This window comes from Penicillium longicatenatum, assembly GCF_028827895.1.
Source record: "Penicillium longicatenatum strain IBT 33135 chromosome Unknown contig_4_segment0_segment0, whole genome shotgun sequence".
NCBI classification, from domain to species: domain Eukaryota; kingdom Fungi; phylum Ascomycota; class Eurotiomycetes; order Eurotiales; family Aspergillaceae; genus Penicillium; species Penicillium longicatenatum.
The window spans coordinates 2,783,505-2,809,014 of record NW_026643122.1 but is presented as its reverse complement, the minus strand read 5'-3'; the positions used below and the strand labels follow the sequence as shown (position 1 = coordinate 2,809,014).

Here is a 25,510-nt window from a genome sequence, read left to right as displayed (position 1 = left end):
GATGGGCATCATATAATCGACAGTTCCAAGGGCTGAGAGCTATATTTCCCATGACTGACTTCGTGTCAATGCCTGGGTAATTACCACCGTTGCACCATGTCTGTTGTGAGCAGAGCATCAACGACGATCTATGATCATAGGCCCCAGCCAGGGATGCCTGGAATACGATTCTTCTTTTCCTACATGGGCTGAAAAATCCCAGGTGAAGAATATTTAGGTGGGTTAAGAGGTGCCCGAATTGCCCTAAAGAGGGCTGAGTAAAGCGGCGAGCCGCCCACGCAATGCATCGTGGGCGCGAGGTGACCACCGACGTAGAATGACTGTTGAATAATTTTGATATTTCTTTTGATTCGTCCGGGAAAATTCCCTTGCCGCCCTAGTCTTCAGTCCCTTCAGGCCCTTCACCTAAACGCCCTGAACACCAATATTCTGGATCCAACGTTCCTGCACGGCCATGAAGAGCTGACGTGGCCCTACTCTCCCCATACTCATTTCTTCCCTACAGAAACGTTTGTTCCAATCAAAACGATTCAGCGACCCTTTTCCGCAGAGCGTAGTAAACATCATGTTATATGTTGTGCATTCAAGACAAAGCGTAGTGGGCTATCTAAGTTTGAACGCTTCTCCTAGCCTAGAAACTTTCTGTTGCATCCTTAGCACATACGAACCCTCAATGATAAAAATAGATACCCAATTACGCATGACAACCCCCTAGAAAGCCTCGACGTCTGCCACCTGGCATCACACGCTAGAAGGGGCTTAGCGGCGGCGGTTAACCTGAGCATCAGGCAATATGATTCGATGTTCAAGGTTTCCCAAAAAAATATGTTGTGTTTCCATATGCATTAATTTACAAAGCCACACGCACAGCCTGATACACGGAGGCTATGACAATTTTCTCAACGGGTGGCGCGGGAGACGGGCGTTCCCACAAGAATAAGGTCCGCCCCGTGTGAAGATGGTTTGTGTATTTGTATCTCTTTAATTTCTATTTACGTCTTAAAACAACTCACTGTCCAACCTTTACTTGCGAGAAGTACGACTTTGACCAAATGGCGGACAATCATTTGAAGAATCTAAGACGCTTGGCTAAAAGATACCACATTCGCTTCAGCCTTCCATCTGACACTTGGCCTGAGTGCCATGCCGATACATTCAAGAACATCGAAGAGTTAGGAAGGTACAGATTCGATACATATGCTCAGAATACAAACATTAGATCTGCTGAAGAGCCTTGGACTCGTCAAACAAAATCACGAGCCGAGTGGTTGACCAATCGAGCGGGGTCTCTCTTCAAGCAGAATCGGAATGAAGCGGGATGGCGCTTTGCGATCGAAAACGATGTATTAAGAAGATTTTCGGCAGAAGTGGCATGGTATGTGTTCTATTTGGCTTCCGCCACGTAAACAACTTCCTCCTGTCCATGGTTGTTACTAATAGAAATCATAGTCCAAGATGCAGAGCAAGAATCTGGCAATCGGAAATACAGGTGACCATGAAAAACAATGAGAAATATTCCAAGCAACTGGAAGAACGTCAAAACTCACGAAAATCTTGCCAATGCTCTTATTCGAAGCATTTATATGACTTGTGGGCATTCTCCTGTCGCACGATTGGTACTATCGAGCTTCTGCTGACATACTTTTCCTTTCCGCTAGTTACGAAACCGGAACGAATAGACTGTTCGAAGACCGAGCCGAAGAATTTGTCATTTATGATGGTATTCTGCGATCGCAACTCAAGAAACAGGGCCCGGATCGTGTGTATGGATTGAAGAACACGGGAAATTTTGATTCTCTTCTCTCCAGCTCAGCTCCACCGGAACTTGCAAATGAACCAGGCGATACTATCGGAGACATAATCAAACACACTCCATTTGATTATGATACAGACCCACTGCTTTTCCCATTCTTGCTTCTGGAGGCGAAATCCGAGTCCAGCAGTAATGGGTTCGATGACATTCAAATTCAATCTGCTTTTCCGATCCGAGCACTTTTGAAGTTACAAGAAGATTTGCAAGCCAGTTCTTCCATACCTGATCCTGGAATGGCTCCTTTAGTCTGGTTCCTTGCATGTCGAGGTGATGCGTGGAAGGTCTACGGCTGTTATGCAGTCCCGGGTGAAGGGGATATTCCCACTAAATATGTGAGCTGGTTCGGGCCCGTCACCCAGTCCAAAGCTAATCTTGTGAAGGAAATGTCAATACTGTGGTCTGGCTCCTTGATACATAAGGATCAGGCTTTGCAGCTTGTTCTCATTGTCGATTATATTATGGACTGGGCCCGCGACATATATCGCATTGAAATCATTACGCATCTTCGATCAATTGTCACCGGTCAACTCTCAGACCAAATGACTTACAGAGACAGTGATATGTTCTCAACAAATGGAAGCATCTTGAACTGGATCCCACCCGCAAGAAGCATCGTGACCGACGAATGGAAAAGTTCACGCTCTGTTGTAACTACCGATGGACTTGAGACGAGTCTGTCAGACTATACAACAGAGCAGTTCAGCCACCAAACGATGCTCAATACCACAATCCCAAACACAAGGCTTGGGTCATTTCGCTCAGCCATGATTTCAAATTTTCACTTCGAATGCCTCTACATCACATCCGATCTGATCCCTAGTCTATTTGAAATGATTGGAGGTATAGATCGGAGCAAAGGTCGCATTGAATCCGCAGCGAGAAGTTTCGTAAACTTCGTCACGCAATTTGATGAGACACTGGTAATGTCTGGAAAAAACCTCGAGCTATTTGAATTACTGTGGACTGGTAATAACCGCTCCAGTCTAGAAGCTTGCAAGGAGGAGTTCTTTGTTACCATGGAGGCAACTTGGTATTTTAACACTTCTTGGGATATCAAGCGTAAAGTGTCATGCTTGGCAATATCTCGAACAGCATTTGATGCGCTGACAAAAGCTGCCAACTTTCGAGTCAAACATAAAGGGGTCCAAAACCTCAAAAACACTGAGAGAATATGCCATGAAGATAAAATCCGCGATTTGGTGCAGTGTCTCGCTTCTGGGTCTCCCTGGCAGGTACTTCTCGCCGCGATATCGTCAACTTTGCTTACTTTGTACCCTTTTCCTTTGCGGAAAAGACATGATTTCACACCTCCATTGGAGACCATTGGATTTGGGTATATTCGAGAGGCAAGGGTTGATCCTTTCATCCAAAAGATTCTACGTCGAAAGATGTGGGCACCTACCAAGCGTATGACTGTCTCAGACGCCGAAATGAGAGCTGCCCGCCACATGGGCATGACTATGAACGATGTTCTTAAATACAAGCGACAAAGAGGGGAAAGACGTCCCAAACACGAGGATTTGTCATTCAAACGTATCTCGGAGTGTCAAAAGCAGATAACGATAGCCGAAGCACATTACTCTGACCACTGCGCACGGTGCCTCCTCAGCCAGGAACAGAACATCTCATCCTTTGGCCATGGATATCTGGATCATCGAAATAAACCAGTGATGTCGAGCCAGCAGACCGTTATTGTCGCTTCACTGAAAGCTAATGAGTCTCGGAGAATAAACGGAGAGCCCGATACATGTGTCTTCGGACTCAATGAACTCAGCCAACTGAAAAATAACGCTTCATTTGCAACCATGATTGAAGAGATGTCACTTCCGAGCTCTTTCATTTTCCACACGATTCAATTCGATCCCGGACATTCAGCAAGTAGTCATGATGAAGTGGAACATAATCTGCCGTTACCATATCGTCTCATTTCTCGCCAAGAAAGGTCTCGAATCATGGATTGGGTCCGGGAATTACATGACTATTCTTCAGATTCGACAGAGAAAACTTTCGACTATTCCAAGGACTGGGATTACAACCAGAGGCTTATGTTTCTTCTCAGCATGGGACACTCCGAAGAAGAAGCATCCCTCTTGCTGAAACATAAACCTTGGCCAAATCCCTCGTGGTCTTCCACTATGGCTAGTGTCATCAATGAAGTGAATAAGAAAAAAGTTTCTCAGGATCAAAATCTTTTTCTTCTGCGGAAAAAGTTAAAAATAGCGGGAGATCAGCTCGTTAGTGGCTTTGCTTCCTGGGAGGCGGCAAGAGATTTACTCCACCAAGAGTATCCTTATCAAACTAGCCTCCTCGAATCTATTGCAAAGAAGAAGCCGAGGCAGAAAAGTCAAGATTCGAACCATGACATTGAATGAAGCGCTCCAAAAAGCTGTCTGAAAATTTACTCAAAACGACTGCGTCCCATGGGGGTGTACAACTTAATGCTGGAAAGCATGACTTCCTAGAATGACACAAACACACTAATTTTTTTTTTTTCATTATTACAAACAAAGCCTATTGACTATAATTGTAGTATTCTACTACGTTTTAAAAGTATCGTAAAGTTTGCTTCGTGTATATTTACTTTCAACACTAATTCTTTACTGTAGCCTTCACTTCATCAATACGTACGTACCTATTGTAGTGGGGAGCCCCAGTTACTTGATATTACAGGTTAGACCGGGTGAGATTTTTCCGACCTGTATCATGACGCCAGTTGTACAGTACTGTCACTGGAAAAGCACTGTTTACTACTATGTTCCCTACGGCAACTCTTGGCTTACTAACGGGGGTGGCCGGAGGGAAGATAGCGTGAGGGAACGTAATAGTCCCCAGGTTGGAGTCGGAGACTAGTGTATGACGCGAATGCTTCTCATCGACCTCCTTAGCGAAAATTGAAAATACCTTTACTCTCACTTTCCTGCTGACTTTGAAGCTAGAAGATGTTCCATCAACCGATAGCTGTAAAAGCCAATATTCCTTCAACATGGGTCCATCCACTTTCCAAAAGTTACGTACCACTATTCGAACAAGGCTTTTCCACCATGAGAACGATTCCGGGTTCGCAATTAACGACCTCCAAAAAGCTGAGAGGAATATCTTTCAGAGGCTTCCCCAGCATTAATCCAGATCATTTTCGAACTCCTCTCCGGTGCCGACGAGATTTGCTTTGCCCTAAGTAATAGTGCAATATATACTTGCTTTCAGGAATATGCCAGATACCATCGTCCAATTGGTCATGATAACCGGCATCCTACTTATGTATCCCCTTTTTGATATCAGAAGGGCGGCTCTCAAAACGGCATGAAGCTTTGAAATCAAAGTACAGAGCAGAACTCCTTCTTCGGCTTGGAGATAAGCGTTCGGTCTATTGTACACAATGCCAAAATATTCCTAAACGCTCTACAAGGCGAGCTCTACAATCATGTTTCAACTTGAAGCCCCAATGCTCTTCTATTCACACAACAGTGGTCGATATGTTTTCTTGTTCAGCGATGACATTTCAAAGTTCGCGAAATTTTGCAATTATTGCTCGGACATCATAGCAAAAAGAAATTTATCGAAACTACTGGAGATGTAGTGAGCCATCCCTTGGTTGCGAGACTGGAAATATGCAATTTACGCACCAGTGCACTTTCAAGGACCATTTTCTCGCATTTGTCTGGATGGGAAGAAAACAAGACTGATGAATCCCCACCAGCTTTTGAAATAATCTTACATAGAGATTTACGTCGCGTGCATTGGTCAGACAAGTGCTGGATGAAAAATAGTTATAAACGACTTACTTCTTATTGTGAAAAGACTCCTTATGTTGTGAAGATATCAGAAGAGAAAAAAAGGTTGAGCTCTGTCTTACTTGCTTTTGTATTTAATGGAGCTGAATACATTATTAGTCACTTGCTTGAAACATTTTGCCAAATTAATGAAATGGGATGTAGAGTAGAGAGTGGTTTATTTTTCAGAGTGTAAGACACCTGGACCGAGCATATGAAGATACCTAGAGGTAGTCTTTCTGGACAACCGACGTTGGCCCGCTCCCCAGAGGCAAGCAGGCAGTGACACGACCCCACCAACCGCTCGAGCATCCAGCTTATTGGATAGAAGGCTTTTCTGCAATGGACCTCGCCCAACTGAGCTGCATTCTGACCAATTTATGGCCCATACTTCAGAGTGCCCGTTGAATAGGTGCATACAAGTAAAACGAAGCATCGGATAAGGACGGACAAAAAAATACAACAGTCAGTCAATTGCTTTTCACCACACAAGACATATCTTGTTCGTCGGAACTTCATTCATATGGCAGATACGGCTTAGACACTCAAAACAGATCATTAGAGATTGCAGCCTAAGATGTCTAAGTAGATTTAGACACAGTGAAGCGCCACAGCTAGCTCCTTCCAATCACATAGTGAAGCAGGCCGCGCTAGGGAGTCGACATGCGTGGCTTCCAATGATCATGCACCCGACTATCACCCGACTACCGCCCCGAACGCAACGTATTCACCCTTATCACGCCTAGTCGCGCGACCCTAAAGCGGCGTTGACTCAGTCCTCACCCAGATGACACCCACTCAACTACTGGCTGCACATAAGCCACACGCCGGTTAGTTAGTAGTATGGTGGGTGACCACATGTGAATCCTAACTGTTGTATGTTTTTAGTTTTTTTTTTTTTTTTTTTTTTTTTTTTTTTTTTTTTTAGTTTTTGTTTTGCCTTCGTCTAGGCAAATCTCCCTCATCACCGTACCTTTCAGCCCCTTCGCCTCAATGCCCCGCGCACTACTTGCTGTCTTACATCAGAATTTCCTGCGCGTCTCCTGCACGTCTCCTGCACGTTTGACGTGGCCCCCGGTCAAACCTTCCCTTGCTTACATCTCTACGCCCGTTCGTGGACTTTTTTGCTCACTTCACACCGCCACTAGAGCCAGAACCATTTCTAGCGGGTCGATTTCCACGGTAGCAGCCCTCCAGTTTGATGAGATTCTACCGGTAATTCCCCACGTCGCCCGATGACCGCACTGACCCTCTTGGCAGAACTTCAATAAATTATTACTACCCTCGAAATCTGTGCACAAGTAGGGCGCTTAAAAGGCGCTAAGCTGGGCGCGGTCCTCATGATGGAGGAACTGTCTTTCCAGATTGTAAAAATAGCTGTGTTCATTGCATTAGCGAACACTTTTTCCGTGTACAAGAATCTCTTCATTATTCAATCATTACAGGCCTTAGTATCCAAAATAGTATTTTTCCAGTGCCCACGACCGTGATGGCGGAGATCATCGGAATCGTCTCTGGAGCTATCACTTTTGGAACCGTCATTGCGCAATTTGCAAATTCTATCACAGGGCTCAAAAACTGTTTAGACCAAGTGCGTGATGCACCCGAGGACTTGAAATGTCTATTGCGAACTATCGAGATAGCCGGTATGATTTTGAATGACATTAAGGAAGATTTAGCAGATGGGACAACTATTTCTGCACTGCGAAAGAGCAAGCACACCCTAGAAAGTGTTGAATTCTGCCTGGAGGCTACTGAAATACTCGGTACAATGGCTAAAGATCTTGCACGAGACGTACAGCCATCTAGCCACCTACGCAGGCCCTATGCAGCCATGAAAGTGGTTCTTCACCGTGGCAAAGTCGAAAAATACACAAAAGCTCTGCAGAATGCTCTACAATTACTCCAGGTATCTCAGCAGTGTTATACAAGGCAGGTTTATGTAATCGATTCAGGACAACTGGCACATGTCTGACAATAATAGGGCAATGATGCGAATACAGCCTGAGCTGATTGTTCAAAAGATGGTACATTCTTTAAAAGGAAATGCAGAACCAGAGTCCTCATCTTCAATCATTGAAGGTAATCAACGTTTTATTTCAATATTTAAAATGTTACCAGGCTAAATTTCAGCACGAAAGACTCATCGCCTATCACCGAGAAGAAAGTAAGGACTTTGCAATCAAAGAATTCAAAGTCCACTGCAAGTGGCGCCTATCTTTGGCGTTTGAAGCTGCCTCTATGGATGACTTGCAAGGCGTTAGAAATATCCGCTAGGCGCTTTCCTGGAGGCTGGGACTGGAAGCTCCGAGCCTACAGCGTTGTTTCACTCGATTCGAGAATTGTCCAATTTACAATGGAGGGGAATATTTTAGGCCTAAAAGATCTCTTTGCCTCAGGGCAGGCCACTCCTTTCGATCAGGTCAATACTGCGGCGGAAGGATTGCTTGGGGTAAGTTTGGCTTTTCAAAATCAATCCATGTCCAGAGTCTGATTATTCAAGTACGCATTTGTCGGAATTGAAGGAGTTGCGTCCTTTGAATTTCTTCTGAGTCAAGGAGCAGATCCATTCAGTTGGGGCAACAACGTCTCCAATACGCTGGGTTATTTGGTATGGAGTGGGAGCTGCGGTATAGAAGGTCAAGGCCATGGCCGAAGTCTGCTTCCATCTCTACGCATTGTCCTTCGTCACATGCAAGAACTGGTTTACGACACAGAGGAAGAAACGCTCGATGGCGTCCTCAACGAATTTCACGGTACAGCTGAAGAATTCTTGTTTCTACAACGAGAAATCTGTCCGTCATTTTTTTTGATGTCAAAACAAACGCGAATTGCTGTGGCCATCGGTGCTGCGTCGGGGCACTGGGATGCCTCTCATATGCCTCAGACAATCCGAACTATCCTCGGACCTGGGACGCTGGAGGTTGATGATCTTCAATTTGGAGAATGTTTGGTCCACGATGGTTATTACAGAACACTGGTGCACTGCGTGGCGAGAAAGATTGGACAGAATTTGGCTTTATCGCAGCATATGGAATACACTCTCAAATTCCATGGAGCTAATTCCCATGCGAGGCAGCAGGCTTATGATCTACAGAAGTCACATTACCAGGCGTGGAATAAATTATTTCTCGAGTTTTTGTATATTGGGGTGGATGTTCATCATTTACTTGATAGGCGAACCCCCTTTCTCTCATTTTTGGAGGGATATATCACCTGGTTGGATGAGAAGAAATACCTCGTGATGTCCTGGAATTCAGGCTTTCGAGTGTGGTTGAAGGAACTGCAGGCTGCTGGTGTCAATCTACAGCAGTTCGGTCAAACCGAGGAGAGAATCTGGAAAAAAGAGCTTGGAGAATTAGAGCGGGAGTATTTCGCCTCAAAGCCAACGTGGGGGGGTCCTTGGTCCCGCCCACTCATAGGGTTTAGCTATGGTTCTTCTCCTAATAATTGGGTCTTATGGTTATCTGAAGGATGTGATTCTTTTGCCCTTGACTTTTGGACACTAATCGAGAGGCAAATCGAGATTATGCCAGGAGGCTGGTCAGTTGATTAAGTCTATAAATTCAACCTAGGCAGATATCCATGGGCTAATATAGATACTTCTCTTCTATCATGTCACAATTTATCTTTATACCGGATTCCGGACAACTTTTGGATTGGTTAGGTAGGCGTTTCTATACAGGTTCCAAACGAGTTTCTCCTTACCAAGTTCCGCCATTGTTTAATAGCTCGTTAAACAAAGAGTTCTGCATCCAATAAGAACACTTTGAACACATGACATAACCCTACGTATAGCTTATTTTATGTTCAATCACAGAAATATCATTTTTGAAGTTAGAATAGGACTGAGGTTGTAGTCTTTCAAGTAGTGAGGGTGGATATACTTTGATGCAGATCCTCCTAGTCAACTAGGTCAACTATTTCACCTCATAGAGCCCCGAGAAGGAGAAGACCAAAGCAGAAAGCAAAAGCGCTCAGCCTTATCAGGATGTAGCTCGCGTCAAGTTGCACTTTACTTGCGATCAAGTTGCACGTGGCTTTTTTATTGATCGGAAGTAAAGTGCAACTTGACCCGAGCTGTTGTCACAATCGATGTCACCACCAATCCGGGTGCTTAGGGCAGCAGAATATCCGGCCCCACTCGTTCCTTTTGGGGGCCAAAACGAAACTTCGCGCTAAAATATCCCTCGGCAGGTGTTCTGTGATTAGGGAAGCTGTTGACGTCCACATTGGGACTAGTACCTTCCTCTGACTACTTAAGCTTCACTTTTGTAGTCTCTCCTTCTTCCTTCCTCGTCGCTCTCAATAGATTACTTCGTACTCCTTGACCAGCTTCTATTCTCTCGTTTTCTCCTTCATAAGAAGCACCCTTCCATCATTACGGTCATCACTTATTGAGAGTCCACTCTTTATTTTGGACATTACCTTGATGCACTTGCCCTCAGAGCTCTCCCACAGTTACCGTTCATCCATGGGCGATACTGTGTGTCTTGCATGGCAATATGGCACCAATCACGAGATCAGCGGCTAGGAAGGCATTCACTGCTTCATTTTTGACTCCTTCAGCCATAAACATACCCGAGATCCTAGAAATGATTTTGCTTCAGATAGACATGCGCACTCTTCTGATATCTTGCCAACGTGTCTGTCGCGAATGGCGCAATCTGATCACCAAGTCATTTCCAATTCAAAAAGTCCTCTTCTTCACCCCAATCAAAGAATTCGAATGGGGCACGGGAGAAAAGGTGCACAATTCACTACTAGCAGAAATGTTCCCCACCTGTTTTCCAGGCAAGGGCGATGAAGACGACTGCGAATTTGACTTTTCGGATTGCGCGATGACCAAAAGTAGCGCAGGCTTGGATCGATTTGTCCGAAAAGGTGCTAGCTGGCGCATGATGCTGGTGCAACAACCTCCTATTCTAGAGCTCGGCCTTTTCCATATAGATTCGTGCATGGGTGGTGATAGTGCCCCCTCCATTATTATTCCAGTGAGTTTTGCAATCCATCTAAGATTGGAATATCTTGGCTGACACGGTATATATAGGCAAGCCCGAAGCAGACAGCAAACGGCGAGGAGGGCCTTCGAATGGGGAGACTCTTCGAGATCTTGCTATTTGATTCGACGATTCGACATGGAAGGTTCCCGTCTAAACAACTGTGTTGGTCCGCAGACATGCCTTTTGATATTCACTTTAGGCACAAACGCCATAAAGTCTTGTTTCATCGAATGCTGGGTCAGTCAGGCCTGGTCCTATATACCAAGCAAGTAATACAGTGCATGATGGGGTACCGGAACACCTTCAATGGTGGAGAAGCCAAAATGAACATCATTGAAGCGTATGAAGCGCATGGCTTGGATGTTGATTCCCAAGAAGAAGAGATTATAGCCTATAGAATATCGGCGGAGGAGGAACTGGAACGCTCTGATACAGACTCTTCATTCGATGAAGACGAACGAGAAGACCTTGATGAGTAGTAGCGAAATGCCGATCATGAAATCGGTCGTCGTGTACCTAGTCAAACTTAGAAGACGAAGGTATTTCAGATTGACAGTTTTTGCTTCAGAGAAACGTCGTGACTTTATTCTCAATTGTGCTGAACAGTTCTTGCGACTTTAGGGCCGCGCCCTCGGCAACATCATTGACTAGCGTATCTGGTCGAAGGGCAGTACTTAGAATGCCCGAAGATTACACAAAACATAATATAGGGTTAGTCGAAGACGGATACGCCTGCTAGACTACTTAGTTTGGAATAAGCGACTTAGCTAATGATTGTACTTGTTACGAGGTCAAGTGACCCCTCCAGGTAGACCAGCGCTTCTCTCTCTTCTTCTTTCTTCTCTTCTTCTTCTCCCTTCCCGACAACCCACTTTTCCACAATACAGCATGTTGATCTTTCAGTCTTGTCTCTTTCTCGATTTCGTACTTTGTACTCGTACGGTCCTTTTTCCCTGTCTCCCTTGACCGTTTCGACCAGCACATGACGTGCTGATACAACTCTTCGGTCGCTTCGTTCTCAAGCTTCCGACCTCTACGCTCGAATTATCAGAGAGGCCATTGTGATTTTCACATTTGGGACATTCATCTACTGGATGCAAGAACCAAGCAATGTACACCCTGGCATTGTTATTAACATGGAAGTTATACGGCCGATATTTTTCAAACTGGTGATCTCGCAGCGTCAGCCTACCGCAACACATCTTTCGGCTTTGTAGTTAAGCAGTCATTTGATTTTGATTGCGACGTAATGAAATTCTTTAATTTACGTCTCGAAGACCTAGAAATAACCATCACGGAAAGCTTTCCTCCAACCACCGGTGTGCCCATTGATACAAAGCCTAACAGAATACTTACCCATGAGTCCACCATTGGCGGACTGGCCAAGTCAATGCACCGGCCATATCATATGCCCAGCCGGCCCATCCTCTTGCCTTCACAGCAGCATGAACAACAGTGAGCATCCGTTGAGTGAAGATATCTGCTGGGTCCGAGTCATGTAGATAGCACTCCCAAACAGCTCCTTCTTCATTGTTTTCATCATGAAGAGCCTCCAGTTCTCCCGTCGAAGGATCAAGTTTCAGTTTGGGTCCCGTAACCAGCGAGCGACCAATACACGCGGTATCAGCGACCAAATACGATGCCGCATCGATAACATCCTCACTTTGCCCGAGTGGCACCCCCGCTAATAGTACCCGAACAGGCGTTTGCATGAATGTGGAATCGGTATAGTATGGGCAGATAATATTGACTCGAACACCAGCGCTGATGGGAGCTGTCACGCGTAGACTCCGAAACAACCCAAGCACCCCATGTTTCGAAACAGTATACGGCGCCTGCGTGATCAGGGGGTGTAAGCTAGCAACGGACCCCATGAGCAGGATATGTCTGTCTCGTCCCGACTCCGAGGTAACTAATTCCTGTTCACACGGCTTCGAGCCCGGGTTCTTCGGTAGAAAGAACAACGCCAGGTGCACTGTATACATAACACCAGTGAGGTTGACATCTAGTGTCTTGAATTCTGGAGCCGGCGGGCTGGGATCGTTCAGATAGTCGACGTGTGGGTTTTCGAAGGCTCGAGATTCCTCACTATTATTAATACCGGCATTCGCAACGACGGTATCAATTCCACCATGTAGACTCAGTCTCAGAGACTCGCGAAAGAAATTGACCTGGGATGTCCAAGATGTGACATCTAGCTGAATGAAATGAACATTTTCATTTTGCGTAACCTGGCGGATTTGCGCCGCGACTTCTTTGCCGGCTGGATTGATGTCGCCGATTATCACGTTTGCTCCGGCAGCTGCCCAGCGAGCACTAAATCCAGCGCCAAAGCCTGAGGCGCCGCCGGTGATAAGTATGGTCTTGCCTTGAATGCGAGCTGCGTCATAGCTCAAATCCATCTTGTTTTGGCTCGTGTGGAAAAAGAAGAACGGATTTCGGTGACCTTGTTAACCGAATTGAATTCGCAATGCAGATATGCCTGGTCACGATTATATTAGACTGGATGGAGGAATCTTCAAAAAGAAATCCAAAGTGAGATGGAAAAAATTGAGCTGTGGATACGTCGCAAAGCTCATGGGCTGAAGGTGGGGCCAGCTGACATTGGGGCGGCAACTTCAGTATTTTTAGCCGGGACCTTCGTCGCAGAAACCTTCGTGGAACGCTGAACTTCAGCGGTGTCCTTGTCATTGACCTCCATGATGCTATTCTGCAGCATTGGTTAACGCAGAGGTTGGTAAATTCAACAAGGATTCCTTTGTTCTTTCCGTTCAGCAGAGAAAGTGTCTTGGGACGACTTTGCCTTAGGAACACTGTGTCCGAATCGCTTGGAAACGACTCATTTCACGCGGCTACAGCTTCTTGCTCACTCGACAGATAACCTTTCACCAATTGACCGAAGACAACACAAAAGCATGCTTCGAATGAAAGTTCAGTGTATCAAGTTGTGAAAATAAGCTTGACTCAGCAAAAAACGGACCAAGGAGTATCCATGTCGGAGCTGAAAGTCCTCCAGTAATGTCAGAAAATTGGCCAAACTTGTACCAAAATACAAAGATATCTCGATGAAAGTAAAATAGCGCGTTCAGTCCACGGATGATCAGATGCTTGCCGGATGCAAGGGTAAATACTAGGTACACTGGTAGTCAACACGCTCCGCTCCGCTGCGGGGATTTAGCATTTTAAAAGGCGGGGCGACGGCGATAAGACCATTTCCCAATTGCATCACTCTCATCTGAGCAGCACAGAATGGCTGAACCAAAGTCAGTAGCGATTATAGGAGGTGCGTAGCTTCGCTTCATTCGAAACGTCTTTGGAGACAATCTCTGATCATGCACAGCTGGCATATTTGGTCTTTCGTTAGCGGTGGCTCTTCGCGACCGAGGTAAGTGTGCAGAATTGAAGGTGATATGTGATGAGCTGACCATGACCCAGGTCACCATGTTACCGTATTCGAGCGCTATAGATATGATCAAAATGCATACGATGCAAGCGATGATGATATACAAGCCGCATCGGTAGACCACAACAAGATTGTGAGGCTCCGAGGGGAATCAGCAAATGAGCAACATGCACTGACCACGAAATGGATAGTTCCGAGCGTCTTACGGAAAGGAACTTCACTATCAGCGTCTCGCCATGGAAGCGCGGAAATTTTGGATCGCAGAGGACCAGAATCGCGGCTTTTCACAGCAGGCTCCTGCGTCTGGGGAACAAAGGCTTTTCGTCAACAGCGGAATGCTGCGTGTGCAGCCAACGGATCACCTTGGAGCATTGGAGAAAGAGTCTCTCGCCAACCTGGAGCGCGACGGTTTCCGAGATACACAATTCGTCAAGAGCAGCGCCGAGGATCAACAACGTGCGGATCATCTAGGGTGGAAGGACAAATTGCTTGATTTCGGGATCCCAGATGTCACCCCTGCTAGATCTTATGAGGCCGTACTTGATTCAACGGCCGGGTTCTTGAGGTGCAGTAATGCCTGTGCTCATTACCAGAAAGTTGCGACTTCGACGGGGGTTCAATTTCACTTTGGACAGGAGAAAGGTGCTGTGGAATCGATAGTGAAAGAGCTCAGTGCTGCTGAGCCCAATAAAGAAAAAGCGACTGGACTGAAGACAAAAGACGGCGTTTTTCACAAAGCCGATGTTGTGGTGGTTGCTGGTAAGAAATGCTAAGATTTCAAAATTCTCAATCTGCTCTAATTGTGACTATGAATAGCTGGATCCTTCTCTACGCAAGTTTTACCAAGCCTGAGCTACCACCTCGAGTCCTCCGCTGGAAGCTTAGCCACATTCAAGATTGACTCAAATCATAGGGAGCTTTGGGACAAGTATTCCCCTGAAAAATTCCCGGTTTTGACATGGAAAAGCACTCCTCGAGACTCGACGGGCCGAGACACCGGGAGCATCTATGTCTTGCCTCGAACCCCTGAAGGTCTGGTCAAGGTGGGATATCGTGGACTCAAGGTGTGTAGTCTGCGGCTGTTCCAAAACAATACTAATTGACCACTTCTACCTAGTTCACCAATTTTAGACCTGCGCCTGATGGCACGCCTTTCACCCAGAATGGAATGTGGTCGGTGCCGCTCCCACCAAACGAATGCATTTCACTACAAGAACAAGCTGTCTATGCTATTAGGCAGTTTGTATCTATTTTCCTCCCGGAGTTTGACACTGTACCATTCCACTCTACCAAACTCTGCTGGTATACGGACTCCTTGGACAATTCCTTTGTGGTAAGAACCAATCACCCACGCTTAGCATAAACTATCGTCCTAAAGCCACACATTACAGATTGATTATGTCCCTGATTATGCGGAAAACTCTGTCTTTGTCTGCACAGGGGGCAGCGGCCATGGGGCCAAATTTCTACCTATTCTTGGACAAGTGAGTCAATTGAAAGATAGCTCTACACAAAGACTCGGCTAATAGCTTTGAATAAAGCATGCAGCGGATGTCTTTGAGAATGCCGATCAGAGCACGTCATACATGCGTCCGTTCTGGCAATGGCGGCCTGGTGCACCCCGAAGAAATGGCCTCGAGGAAGGACCTGATGGGCCTCGAAACATTTCCAAGCTTTTCCCTTAACGCCGTTATCTGATTCATCAATGGAAGTTGTCATGAATGATGGCTGAATTTATTAGAGTATGTGAACTGGAAGTTGGACATGGGATTTGAAGGATAGTGGCAATCGTATAGAATGTGCCAAGTCTTTCTTGAGAACTGTGGCGAAATAGGATTATTGTGGTTGGACAGTAATTTTGCGCTAAGTAGAGACGGCACTGCTTTGCACTCTTAGATGCTCTAGAGCATGTTGTTTTATGAGACGATTGACCCTCAAGGCCCTTCACTGCAACAAGGAAATCTTTGGCACCACTCTATCATGCGATTTCAAGCCTATAATATGATTCAAATAGAAGATGAGGATTCTTCCTGCAGGCGATCGAGCTTATAATGATAAAAACCTTAAGATTCGATTCTGTCTATCGATTTGGGAACAATATGTCTGATATATGTCTATTATCTATCTAATAGGTATCTATACATGTCAGGCTTCCAAATGTATCAGAGCTTGATCCACCGGCCCATCCATCGCTTGTTTAGCTCCTTGGCTTCATCCACCAAACCCAACTCTAAGAGCAACTGAACTGATCCGCGGACAGATGATTGCAGCGATGAGCTCACCCAGGCATGGGTTGGAGCAGTATGCTCTCCAATAAAAATCGTGTTATGCTCTGTCTTGTGGTAGGCTGGGATATAGAGCTTGTGCTGTTCGACATCAGGTCTGCACCAAGCAGTGGCAGTGTGCTCATCCTGAAGCCAGCAGAGGCGCTCATAGTCGCCAGTGTAGAAGTCTCTGGCTTGTTCTCCATGCAGCGAAACAATCGAGTCCAGGACCGTCTGAACGTGTTCCTCGTCTGAGAAGCTGACGAAGCGATCGCTCCAGTCTCCTCCACGATAGTGCATGATCAGACCGGGGCGCGACTCATTCAAACCGTACACAGGGTAGTAGAGCGCACCTACAGGGTCGCTGGGCGGCTTTGAGTATCCGCCGAAGATTGGTTTCTCACCTTTCTCCCAGAAGCGCTCTGAGAAGAGTAAGGCGACCTTGCAGGCAGATTTGAAGCGGAGACCGGCTTCACTAATTGCACGTCCCAAAACTGAGGAGAAAGTTGGCAAATCCATGAAGCGAGTCATCGTGAACGGAACCGCCATGATAGTGTAGTCGTATTCTTTTGATTCGAATGTCCGGTTTGTCACACTAGGATACCACGAAAGACGAGTTCGAGTTGTGCCATTTTGGCCTTTGATTGACTCCAATTTTCGTATTTGTCGGTTGAGAGTCAGTCTATCCGTGACATGAGGGAGGAAAGCATCGGATAGTCGGCTGAAGCCCCCATCGATGCACAGCCAGTGAGTCTCGCCTAGGGAGTCGCTGCTGCCATCGAGGCCGAGATTAGAGTTGTGATGGAGCTCATCCCAGAACACGTCGTAGTCGGACTCGGTCCAGATCTGATCCGTGACGTTCTCGCTAGCCTTGAAGACATGGCGCATCATGGCCTGTTCGCTCCAGTCATCCAAGCCTTCGTCCATTGCGATTTTATGAGCTCTCCAAACATCCCTCTGAATCGATTTGAGGGTAGTCGAATTTTTTAAAATTCTGTTCATCTGGTTCTGAACGTTCTCGTATTCAGCACTCGCCATGGATGGTGGGTCAATCAGGCTTGGATCCGCTTCGATTTCACCGCGCGTTGGAATGCGACCGTCAGGGTGTCGACGGGTGCCTTGAGCAATCAGCTCATTCGGGTGATGCTGAATCCAGGGGATAAACTCGACCTTCAATTGGGAATCCTTTTCATTCATCGCGTTGAGAATTTCGGCGATTTGGAAAGTCAATTGATGGTCAGTGTATAGGAGGGTCTCATTGTCCTCTTTGTAGGTGACAGAGTGTGGAAGTCGCATGGGGCCCATTTCGGCCCATTCCTGGGTGTCGGCCATGTATTTCGTTCGAAATCGTCCCCCAACACGATTGCTGGCTTCGATAATCTCCCAATTATGAATGCCGACGCTGTCAAGCATGAGAGCCGTTGCAAGACCTGAGATTCCGCCACCAACAATCGCGATGGACGCGTTCTTGGACGAAGCCTCAGATGCAACGCCGCCATTTTGATAAGATTTCTCCTTAATAGAAGCCACTCCGTCGAACCAAGTTCCCAGGGAATCAAAATCTTTCAAAAGAGGGTTGTCCATTTCGGCAGTGGATCTTTTTGAGGCCTTTCGCTGCAGATGGACGGGCTTGCTTTTGCCAATAACTTGCTCTGACTCGCCCTTGTACTTGCCACCGTATACAAAAATACAATTTTCCGTTTGAAAACCGTTGGGAACTGCCCATGCTAGGCGATGAGGAGGTTGACCATTGACAGAGTATTGTCCGATGAACGCCTCCGGAGCCGATCCATTCGGATTCACACACGAAGCATGAACGGCTTTGAAAGAGCTCGGAGGTTTGCCCAGCCAATTAAGGTAAATATTGGCTAGCTCACCAGGGTGAACAGCATCCGACGTAGTAACCTGGACCAGAGGCTCCGGCGAGCGACCAAGCACCGCTTGGGTTTGGCCGAGCAGGAGGGTTGCAGCTGCAAACAGAATCTTGCAACTCATTTCAGCTGTGAAAGATGCAGATAATCTCAACAGAAGTTAGACCCTCCTGTTTATAAAGAAGAAAGGATCCCTCAATGGATGCATACATACTTTGAGGACCTTTAGGGGCGCCAAGAAGGCCTGCGCGATCGACGCGAGGTTTTCGCTCGAAAACTACCATTCCGGGAGGAGATTTTCTTGGCATGGCTTCGCTTTCAGGCAACTTACAGTTACGATCTTCATGTCCTTCGAAGACGGATGGTACCTTGTGAGTAGCCAAGAGAGGCTTGACCTGAAGTCTTTCCACATTGACCAAACTCGATATGCCCTTATGACAGGCTGCAGTGACTGACGCTGTGTCGTGTGAGGGGTGAATCGTGACTTCCTCGTTTCTTTTTGTGATATTGGTCCTCATACTTTTGGAAGTCGGAGAGTGAGTGGTCTTTTTCGCTCAACGCGAAGAGGAGACTCTCTTGCCTTTACTGTATGCTCGACGATCGAATTGGTTGATTGCAACGGACGTGAGATAAAATAACAGTAAATATGCTATTACTGCAAATATTTATTCAACAATAAGGATGAGGCCGAGCAGCACCAAAGATATTTTTATCAATATACGCGGGCATTCCTGGCCGTGTACCACCATCCCGGGGGTTCAGGCCGTGATCTAGGCGTCGACGTCTAAAAAGTATCAAATCAAAGTTGGACTGTCGCACGGCACGCCTGGATACGGTGGAGAATATTTATCTAGTCTCTCTCACCCGGCTCAAGCACTTAGAGTCCTTGTCACCCGACCCTTTTAGAAAAGGTCACATGACTCCTCTCTAGCCGATATAGTCGGATCGACTATGCCGAAATACGCAGCATCAGCCACTTCCGCATTTGTCTTTGCATGCTATCAGCCATTACGAGGCCTGTAAATTAGCTTTAGATAGACTTTGCTATAAATGCTTATCATGCGTCCCAGCACCGAGTCTGTCCCACTTCAAGGGAATAACAATCAAATCCATCCATGCATCCAATCACAACATGGTTCAAACGACGCAAGCTGATACCAGACAAACTACAATAGACCAACACGTCCAAAAACTCACTGAGGCTATGTCCATCACAAACGACATTGAGAAAGGCTGTGTTGAAGCCATTCTTGGGGACGAGACTTTTTACGAGAATTCAACAATAAATGCTCTGGACACTCCCGGCTACGCTCATGAAGAAACAAGACGAAGAACTGATCTCATTCTGATTCCACTCTGGTGCCTTTGCTATGCCTTCTCTGTATGAAACTGACCCACCCCCCCCTTTTGAATACAAATCTGATAAACTCCAAGTTCCTAAGCAAAATGTTTATCAACTACAGCTCAATCTTTCATTTAGAGGAAACAATCAAGCTGAATGGCTCACAATACGGCTGGCTTGGAAGGTCTGCAGTCCTTTGGTAATCTACAATACACAAATTCTGATTTATCTCTTTAGTATCTTTTATATTGGCTACATGATTGGTTCGATAATATGGACTAGGCTCGTGCAACGCTGGCCACAACACGTTGGAAAATTTGTATCCAGCGCTCTTCTGCTATGGTTTTCTATAATATGGCTTACAGGTGAGTTAAACAAATGACGACTGAATGATAAAATATTGACTTGAATGATTCAAGCCTTTTGCTTCAATTTTGTCAGTATCGCGGGTGTTCGGTTCTCTCTCGGCCTTGTGGAAAGCATAATCGGCCCAGCGTTTTTGTTCATTATGAACAACTCAGGCAAAGGTCGTGAACAGGAATCCAGAACACCATTTTTGCTTGGTGGCATACCGACTTTTTCACATTTTCTTACCAAGAATTTTGGACACAATCGCCAGTTGATTATACAAGAAAGGCCAATTGGCGTTGAAAAAGGGAGCGAAAATCAAGCGGTTGGTATTAAATACGACTGGGTGTGGTCTCAGTTTTGGGAAGGTCTCCGAGATTCTCAAACTACTTTCTTCTTCTTGACAGCAGTTTAGGTCTCTTCGCTTACCATCCCCAGAACTTCTTACTAATCTCCAAAAATCTCCAAAACAGTGGAAACTCAATGCCGTCAGCATTGGCAAGCCAGGTAGGTACTGAGCTTAATATTTGAAGATGCAAGCTGATGCTTGTTTAGTATTCCAGCCAATTCGTTCAAGGATTCGGATTTTCTGCCCTCGACACTACGGTCATTTCGACTTGTCCGACTACTGTCATTTAACTGACCACATTCCTCATCTGCTCGTATATTCTAAAATACCATGAGAATTTTCTTTTATACTTATGCATCCTCATCTCGATCCCGGCACTCATAGGTGCCTCGCTGCTCCATTTTCTTCCACTCTCAAACCAGGCAGGGAGACTCACAGGCTACTATCTGACTTATACGTTGGTCATTCTCTCAAATGAAAAAAAAATGGACTTCCGAAAGTTCAGGAATACCATGTCATTGACTTTGAACGTCGCTCTTATGGCCTCCAACTACACCGGAAACACCAAGAGGGCTACTGCATCTGGTATAATATTGCTGGTTGGGCCACAGGACTGATTGTGGGACCTCGTAGGTCTTGAGAAACTTAGGAACAGGACATGGCTGACATATGAAACAGATTTTTTTCCTTGATTAGCAGGCGCCGAAGTATGAGCTGGCCTTGAAAATGCTTAGTAGGTCCAATCGGCCTGTAGATTTCATCTTTCTTTGCTAATGCTAAGAAGTGGGATGCTATGCATTACTGACCTTCCTCCCAATTGTCCAAATCTCTTGGTATAGATATGAGAATGAACGCAGGGAAAAAAAGGCTCAGAATCATGGTGGCACATCGGATACTGCACACAGACCGAGGACAAATCGGATTGAGCAGTGGAAAACTTTCAGATATACCTTGTGATAGCCGAGAAATATTCTATGTGGTATATGGATACCTTTGATTTCATGTATTGGAGGTATTTTAGCGTTTCAAAAAACCAAGAGGAAGTGACGTGATGGGCTATGATCTTGCATTTTAGTTATATGCAGTAGCTATTCTCGAAGATGAATGATATCCAGGGCTATAGTTATGGTTTTGCTTAAAAGCCTTCAGGATCCGACAAACCTTGAGGTCCTTTGCCAGATAATGTCACAGCATCTTTTTACTATGCCCTCTTGGGGGGGGGGGGGGATGAGAGGGCAAGTCAATCTTGATATCAAGTCCTATATAACCCATCAAATATTAAAGATTGCCAAAAGGAGTGAGAAAAACGTCTTATAAAGTCAAGTATTAAACCAATTACGTTGAATACAGCAAATTGTGGGAATAAGATTTTGGCTTCGATTATAAAGGCCCGTGGACTGCATACATGAAGCACACACCTGTGAACATTTGAGCTTATACAAGAAATATAAGAAGAAATGGAAGAGAAATAGTAAGTCAAAATGATGCACTCAAATTCTACATGACCAAATATCCAACTAGAAAACCACCCCTCGACTGTTTCTCGGCGCAGGATCTCTGCATCTTCAGGTAAAAGAAAGCGGCTTTCCATTTGTCGTTGAATGGCTCCTCCCGCACGACGTCGATACTCTGCGACCGAGCCGTAAATCGCCAGAAGTTTCTCGTCGCTGAAACAAAATTCAGACCCTGTGAGTTACAATAGTTAGAAATAAATCAAATTTAACCTGAGCAATGCATGATTTATCGCAGTACCAGCTAGGCCGCCCTTTCGGGGTGGCTGCAACAAGCCGTCCCAGAGGTACATCTGTATGTAGAGTCCGAACTCCACCAAGGGCATTGCCATGCTCGTCGCGAAGAATCTCATCACTCAACTCAACAGTCTCAATGAGAGCGCTTGATGGTGGCGCAATACCATGGGTAATCCATTTGTCCATAGCTTCAAACACAGCATGGTAAACAAAAGAATTCGAGAAGGTGCTCCACTGTGCCCCATTTAGATCAACGCCTTCCATTCTTCTGACATCCCGACTTGAGGGGTATCGTGATTCTCGATGAGCCATTCCAGCTATTTCGTATATGCGGAATGAGTCACTGTCCGCGCGTCGATGTATGGTATCTTTGAGCTGCCCACTGACCCCACAAGGATAGCGAACAGATTGAAACTCAGACTCGCCAAGGAGCTCAATTATCTTCGCGGAAGCAACATCCGGAAGTGCAAGTCCACCAGTCTGGCAAGGAATGAAGCCATCAAATGGAAGAGAGCCATTAGGAAGCCGTACATGGGATGACTGGGTGATAAATCGTCGGGTCACACCACCAGTCTGCGAAAGTCCAGTCAAAATGACTTTCTGGGCTTTGATACCCATTTCTCCGGGTCTGAGAGCGTAGGATGCAGCAGCCAGAATTTCTGGAGATTGCGAAGTAGCGGGCCACCATTTTGCTTTGAATGCGCTGTAATTCACATAAAGAGTTTCCTTCGATACATCCGTGACAAACGGAATATTTCTCGGCGAACTCTTCCGCAAGCAAACCCGGAATGAAGTCCATGTTCTCGTAGTGAATAGGATCGGCATTCTTGATCTTTTCAATCGCCGAGGGTGCTTGGGAATCAACCTCCAGCCATGCATGACCTTGGAAATATCAGTGTAAGAGCAACAATGAGATTTATGTATTGGACTCACCATTGCGCATAAGCCAACGATTGATATGACGCCATATGCTGGTACCGCCCCATAGGTGCGATGGCTCTTCGACGACAAGACCAGAGAATCTGGTCACATCAGTAGGCAAACGAAGCAATAACCTCGTGCAATAGGATTGGCCGGCAGCTACACCTGAATCAAGTATACCTACTATCATAATTGAATACTGGCAGGAGATCAACATGGTATGGCTCGAGAATCACAGCTTTCGATGTTTCGGTTTCTGGCAAAAAGGTGATTGTTGGCTTTCCTACCAGGAAGGCATCGTTAGGGAGGGTTCCAGACGCCATTCTCGACCCCAAGCTTTGTTGTTCTTTAAACCGATGCTTATGATATTTTTCTCTATATCTTAGAGAACATTATGTGTTCTTCATATCAATTTGCCTTTGGAACGGCATTGGGTATATGTATGAAGACAGCACGTGACATTTCGATCCGACATAGTCGGCTCGATCTCGGCAAAGATGAAAGTGCATGCCGAGAAAAGACTCGGATTATGCCAACCTGAAATTGCAATCATGAGTTCCCAGACGCGAAAAACATGGCGCCGGTAGAAATGTCTCATAGGAACAATGCGAATTGATTTCAGCTGACATTTCGGACATGACATCTACCCGATGTTCGGCGTGTTAGATCACAAATTGGCCAGTTGCCTGGTCCATGATATCACGCAAATTGATCTTGATACCTTTGGACTGTGCTTGAAGCACAGAGTCCAGAAGTAGTCTGGTTTTCCCGATGTATGGTCCCCACTCCATACCTCTGTCGAGTAGCCCCAAGATCCAGTCACTCTTGATTGGATCGGTGTTATGCACGCCGGCTAGAAATAGCGATGCAGGCATGAGTGATCCTGGAGAGCCTCTTCGTGATGGATCGTGCGAAACCTTGAGTTGAGTCAGAAGAATTCGTGAGACTGACTTCTCACAGCCGTCCAAAGGGAAAGGCTAGATGGAAGTCAGACCAATTGAAGCTAATTCTTAATGTAAAAACGCACGATAATCATAGTGAGGTAGAGGAGTCCAGAATGAAGAGCTGATAAGACAATAAGACGATCGTAAGAGGCTGAATCAATGGGTCTATCCCCTGGGAATGGAGGGCTTGTCAAGTCATCGCCGAAGGTGACCATTCGCTTTTCAATTATTCCAATTTCGTGACAAATCTCCTTGTAAACACCATTGAATTCCTGGATACCTAAGCATGATTGGTCGCTACCACCTGTCAATTCACCATGTAATCGTATGTTCAGGTCTGCAACTCGGACTTTGAACAGGTCCGCTTGAAGTAAGTTAAGTAGGGTAGTTCTTGAGGAAGCATTGTCCGGTTCGCGTTCGAAAATAAACGAACAAGATGGTAGTGTGCACAAACGCCTGACAAGGATACCCCCGCCGAGTCGAAAACAACTAGCTCGCGCATCCAAGATAGCAAGACGAATGATTATCCGTCGCGATAAACTAGATGGATCTTCTAAAGCCTGTGCGCCCCGTTCAGATGACACGATATCCGCGGCTACCTTCATGATACTGTGGAATGTCTCAACCTCACCTCCCATCATATGCACTGTTTTAATGCGGACAACCAGTGCGGATAATAACGCGTCGATATCCGTATCCTCGCCTTTGTTATGATTTTGGAATGAAGAATCTGCTAAACTTGTATATCTTGAGGCCTGACGGGAGTAAGATTCATCTTCAACGCTGAGGTGAGAAGCGGAGAACGCCAAAATGGCATAAAAGAGAGGCGGAAATTGAAGCGATTTGGAGAAAGCAGAAACAAACAGATTGCTGGCCTTGTGCGGAAATTCGTCCAGCTTCGCATATTCCTTCATAACATCTAAATAGTGCTGAACTAAACGTGAATTTTCGTTGTTGATCGTAATGGGTGTTTCAGAATCCAGATCAACAGACTTTTCCTCTTCAACTAGGATATTGGCATATGCGCCCGTAAAGTTCCCAATGGGCATTTCTGCATCCTGAAAATTCGCTGTTAGTTCTCCAGGAGGTAACGGTATGAAATCCAGCCCTTCTCCAGGGATATTGAAGCCGAAGGGGTCACCTTCGATATCGAAATCGAAGCCCAGGTCCAGAACTCCAAGGTTTTCTAGTTGGGAGTTCATGGATCGATCCAAATTTAAGGTACCCGCATTCATCAAGTTTTCTGGATCAAAATGGGAAGCTGTTTTTGGGTGATTTTTTGGAGCTGGGCTTGATCGTTGAGCCACCGTCCGCCTTCTCTTGGGTGGATGATGTAGTGTTCTCCAGGTGCTGGTGCATGCCATCGACACTCAAGGCCAAGTCTAACACACGTTGCACATTTTGAAGAGCCAATTTGTTCAACTTCGATTCTGACTCCGTGACAACTTTGGTACATCGAACTTTTCGTGTCTTGCAGGTGAAGCAGCCTGGGCGCACATTGTTGATGTCAGAAGCGGGGGCTTGGTAGTAGGCGTACCATCGCGTGAACGGCGCCGTAAAGGCGCCTCTTGCACCGCAGAGTCAATTACCATGGTATGAATTCACAAAATGGAGCCCAGCAGGTAGTAAATAGACCCGAGATTTTGGTGGACAGAAGGGGCTCTTGGTTGTCAGCTTCGATTAAGGTACGGGCAACCGGTGTCGGCATATATTAGATGGTGTAAGCTACCTAGA

At 46.0% G+C, this 25,510-nt stretch overlaps 9 protein-coding genes across 9 annotated transcripts; 5 read left to right on the top strand and 4 right to left on the bottom strand.

Annotated features, from left to right (window-relative positions):
- Positions 1–1,052: 1,052 nt before the first annotated feature.
- Positions 1,053–4,185, top strand: N7484_007864 (uncharacterized protein; the record flags this gene model as incomplete). Its single annotated transcript, XM_057118251.1, has 2 exons — positions 1,053–1,375; positions 1,659–4,185. The coding sequence occupies 2 exons, from the start codon at positions 1,053–1,055 to the stop codon at positions 4,183–4,185; spliced, it is 2,850 nt and encodes a 949-aa protein (XP_056971286.1).
- Positions 4,186–7,072: 2,887 nt separating this feature from the next.
- Positions 7,073–7,558, top strand: N7484_007863 (uncharacterized protein; the record flags this gene model as incomplete). The annotated part of the gene is made up of 1 exon (XM_057118250.1): positions 7,073–7,558. One exon carries the CDS (start codon positions 7,073–7,075, stop codon positions 7,556–7,558), a length of 486 nt encoding a protein of 161 aa, XP_056971285.1.
- A 381-nt stretch (positions 7,559–7,939) lies between these two features.
- On the top strand, positions 7,940–9,139 carry N7484_007862 (uncharacterized protein; the record flags this gene model as incomplete). Its single annotated transcript, XM_057118249.1, has 2 exons — positions 7,940–8,035; positions 8,087–9,139. 2 exons carry the CDS (start codon positions 7,940–7,942, stop codon positions 9,137–9,139), a joined length of 1,149 nt encoding a protein of 382 aa, XP_056971284.1.
- Positions 9,140–10,088: 949 nt separating this feature from the next.
- N7484_007861 (uncharacterized protein) lies at positions 10,089–11,065 on the top strand (the record flags this gene model as incomplete). Its single annotated transcript, XM_057118248.1, has 2 exons — positions 10,089–10,577; positions 10,634–11,065. The coding sequence occupies 2 exons, from the start codon at positions 10,089–10,091 to the stop codon at positions 11,063–11,065; spliced, it is 921 nt and encodes a 306-aa protein (XP_056971283.1).
- An 873-nt stretch (positions 11,066–11,938) lies between these two features.
- On the bottom strand, positions 11,939–12,988 carry N7484_007860 (short chain dehydrogenase/reductase; the record flags this gene model as incomplete). Its single annotated transcript, XM_057118247.1, has 1 exon — positions 11,939–12,988. One exon carries the CDS (start codon positions 12,986–12,988, stop codon positions 11,939–11,941), a length of 1,050 nt encoding a protein of 349 aa, XP_056971282.1.
- An 847-nt stretch (positions 12,989–13,835) lies between these two features.
- Positions 13,836–15,674, top strand: N7484_007859 (NAD(P)/FAD-dependent oxidoreductase; the record flags this gene model as incomplete). The annotated part of the gene is made up of 8 exons (XM_057118246.1): positions 13,836–13,869; positions 13,927–13,971; positions 14,022–14,122; positions 14,181–14,748; positions 14,806–15,053; positions 15,107–15,322; positions 15,381–15,473; positions 15,531–15,674. The coding sequence occupies 8 exons, from the start codon at positions 13,836–13,838 to the stop codon at positions 15,672–15,674; spliced, it is 1,449 nt and encodes a 482-aa protein (XP_056971281.1).
- Positions 15,675–16,151: 477 nt separating this feature from the next.
- On the bottom strand, positions 16,152–18,248 carry N7484_007858 (flavin monoamine oxidase family protein; the record flags this gene model as incomplete). Its single annotated transcript, XM_057118245.1, has 1 exon — positions 16,152–18,248. The coding sequence occupies one exon, from the start codon at positions 18,246–18,248 to the stop codon at positions 16,152–16,154; it is 2,097 nt and encodes a 698-aa protein (XP_056971280.1).
- A 3,412-nt stretch (positions 18,249–21,660) lies between these two features.
- Positions 21,661–23,155, bottom strand: N7484_007857 (uncharacterized protein; the record flags this gene model as incomplete). Its single annotated transcript, XM_057118244.1, is given in 5 exon segments — positions 21,661–21,849; positions 21,888–22,637; positions 22,660–22,793; positions 22,845–22,997; positions 23,017–23,155. The coding sequence occupies 5 exon segments, from the start codon at positions 23,153–23,155 to the stop codon at positions 21,661–21,663; spliced, it is 1,365 nt and encodes a 454-aa protein (XP_056971279.1).
- Positions 23,156–23,835: 680 nt separating this feature from the next.
- N7484_007856 (uncharacterized protein) lies at positions 23,836–24,978 on the bottom strand (the record flags this gene model as incomplete). Its single annotated transcript, XM_057118243.1, has 1 exon — positions 23,836–24,978. The coding sequence occupies one exon, from the start codon at positions 24,976–24,978 to the stop codon at positions 23,836–23,838; it is 1,143 nt and encodes a 380-aa protein (XP_056971278.1).
- Between the last annotated feature and the right edge of the window lie 532 nt (positions 24,979–25,510).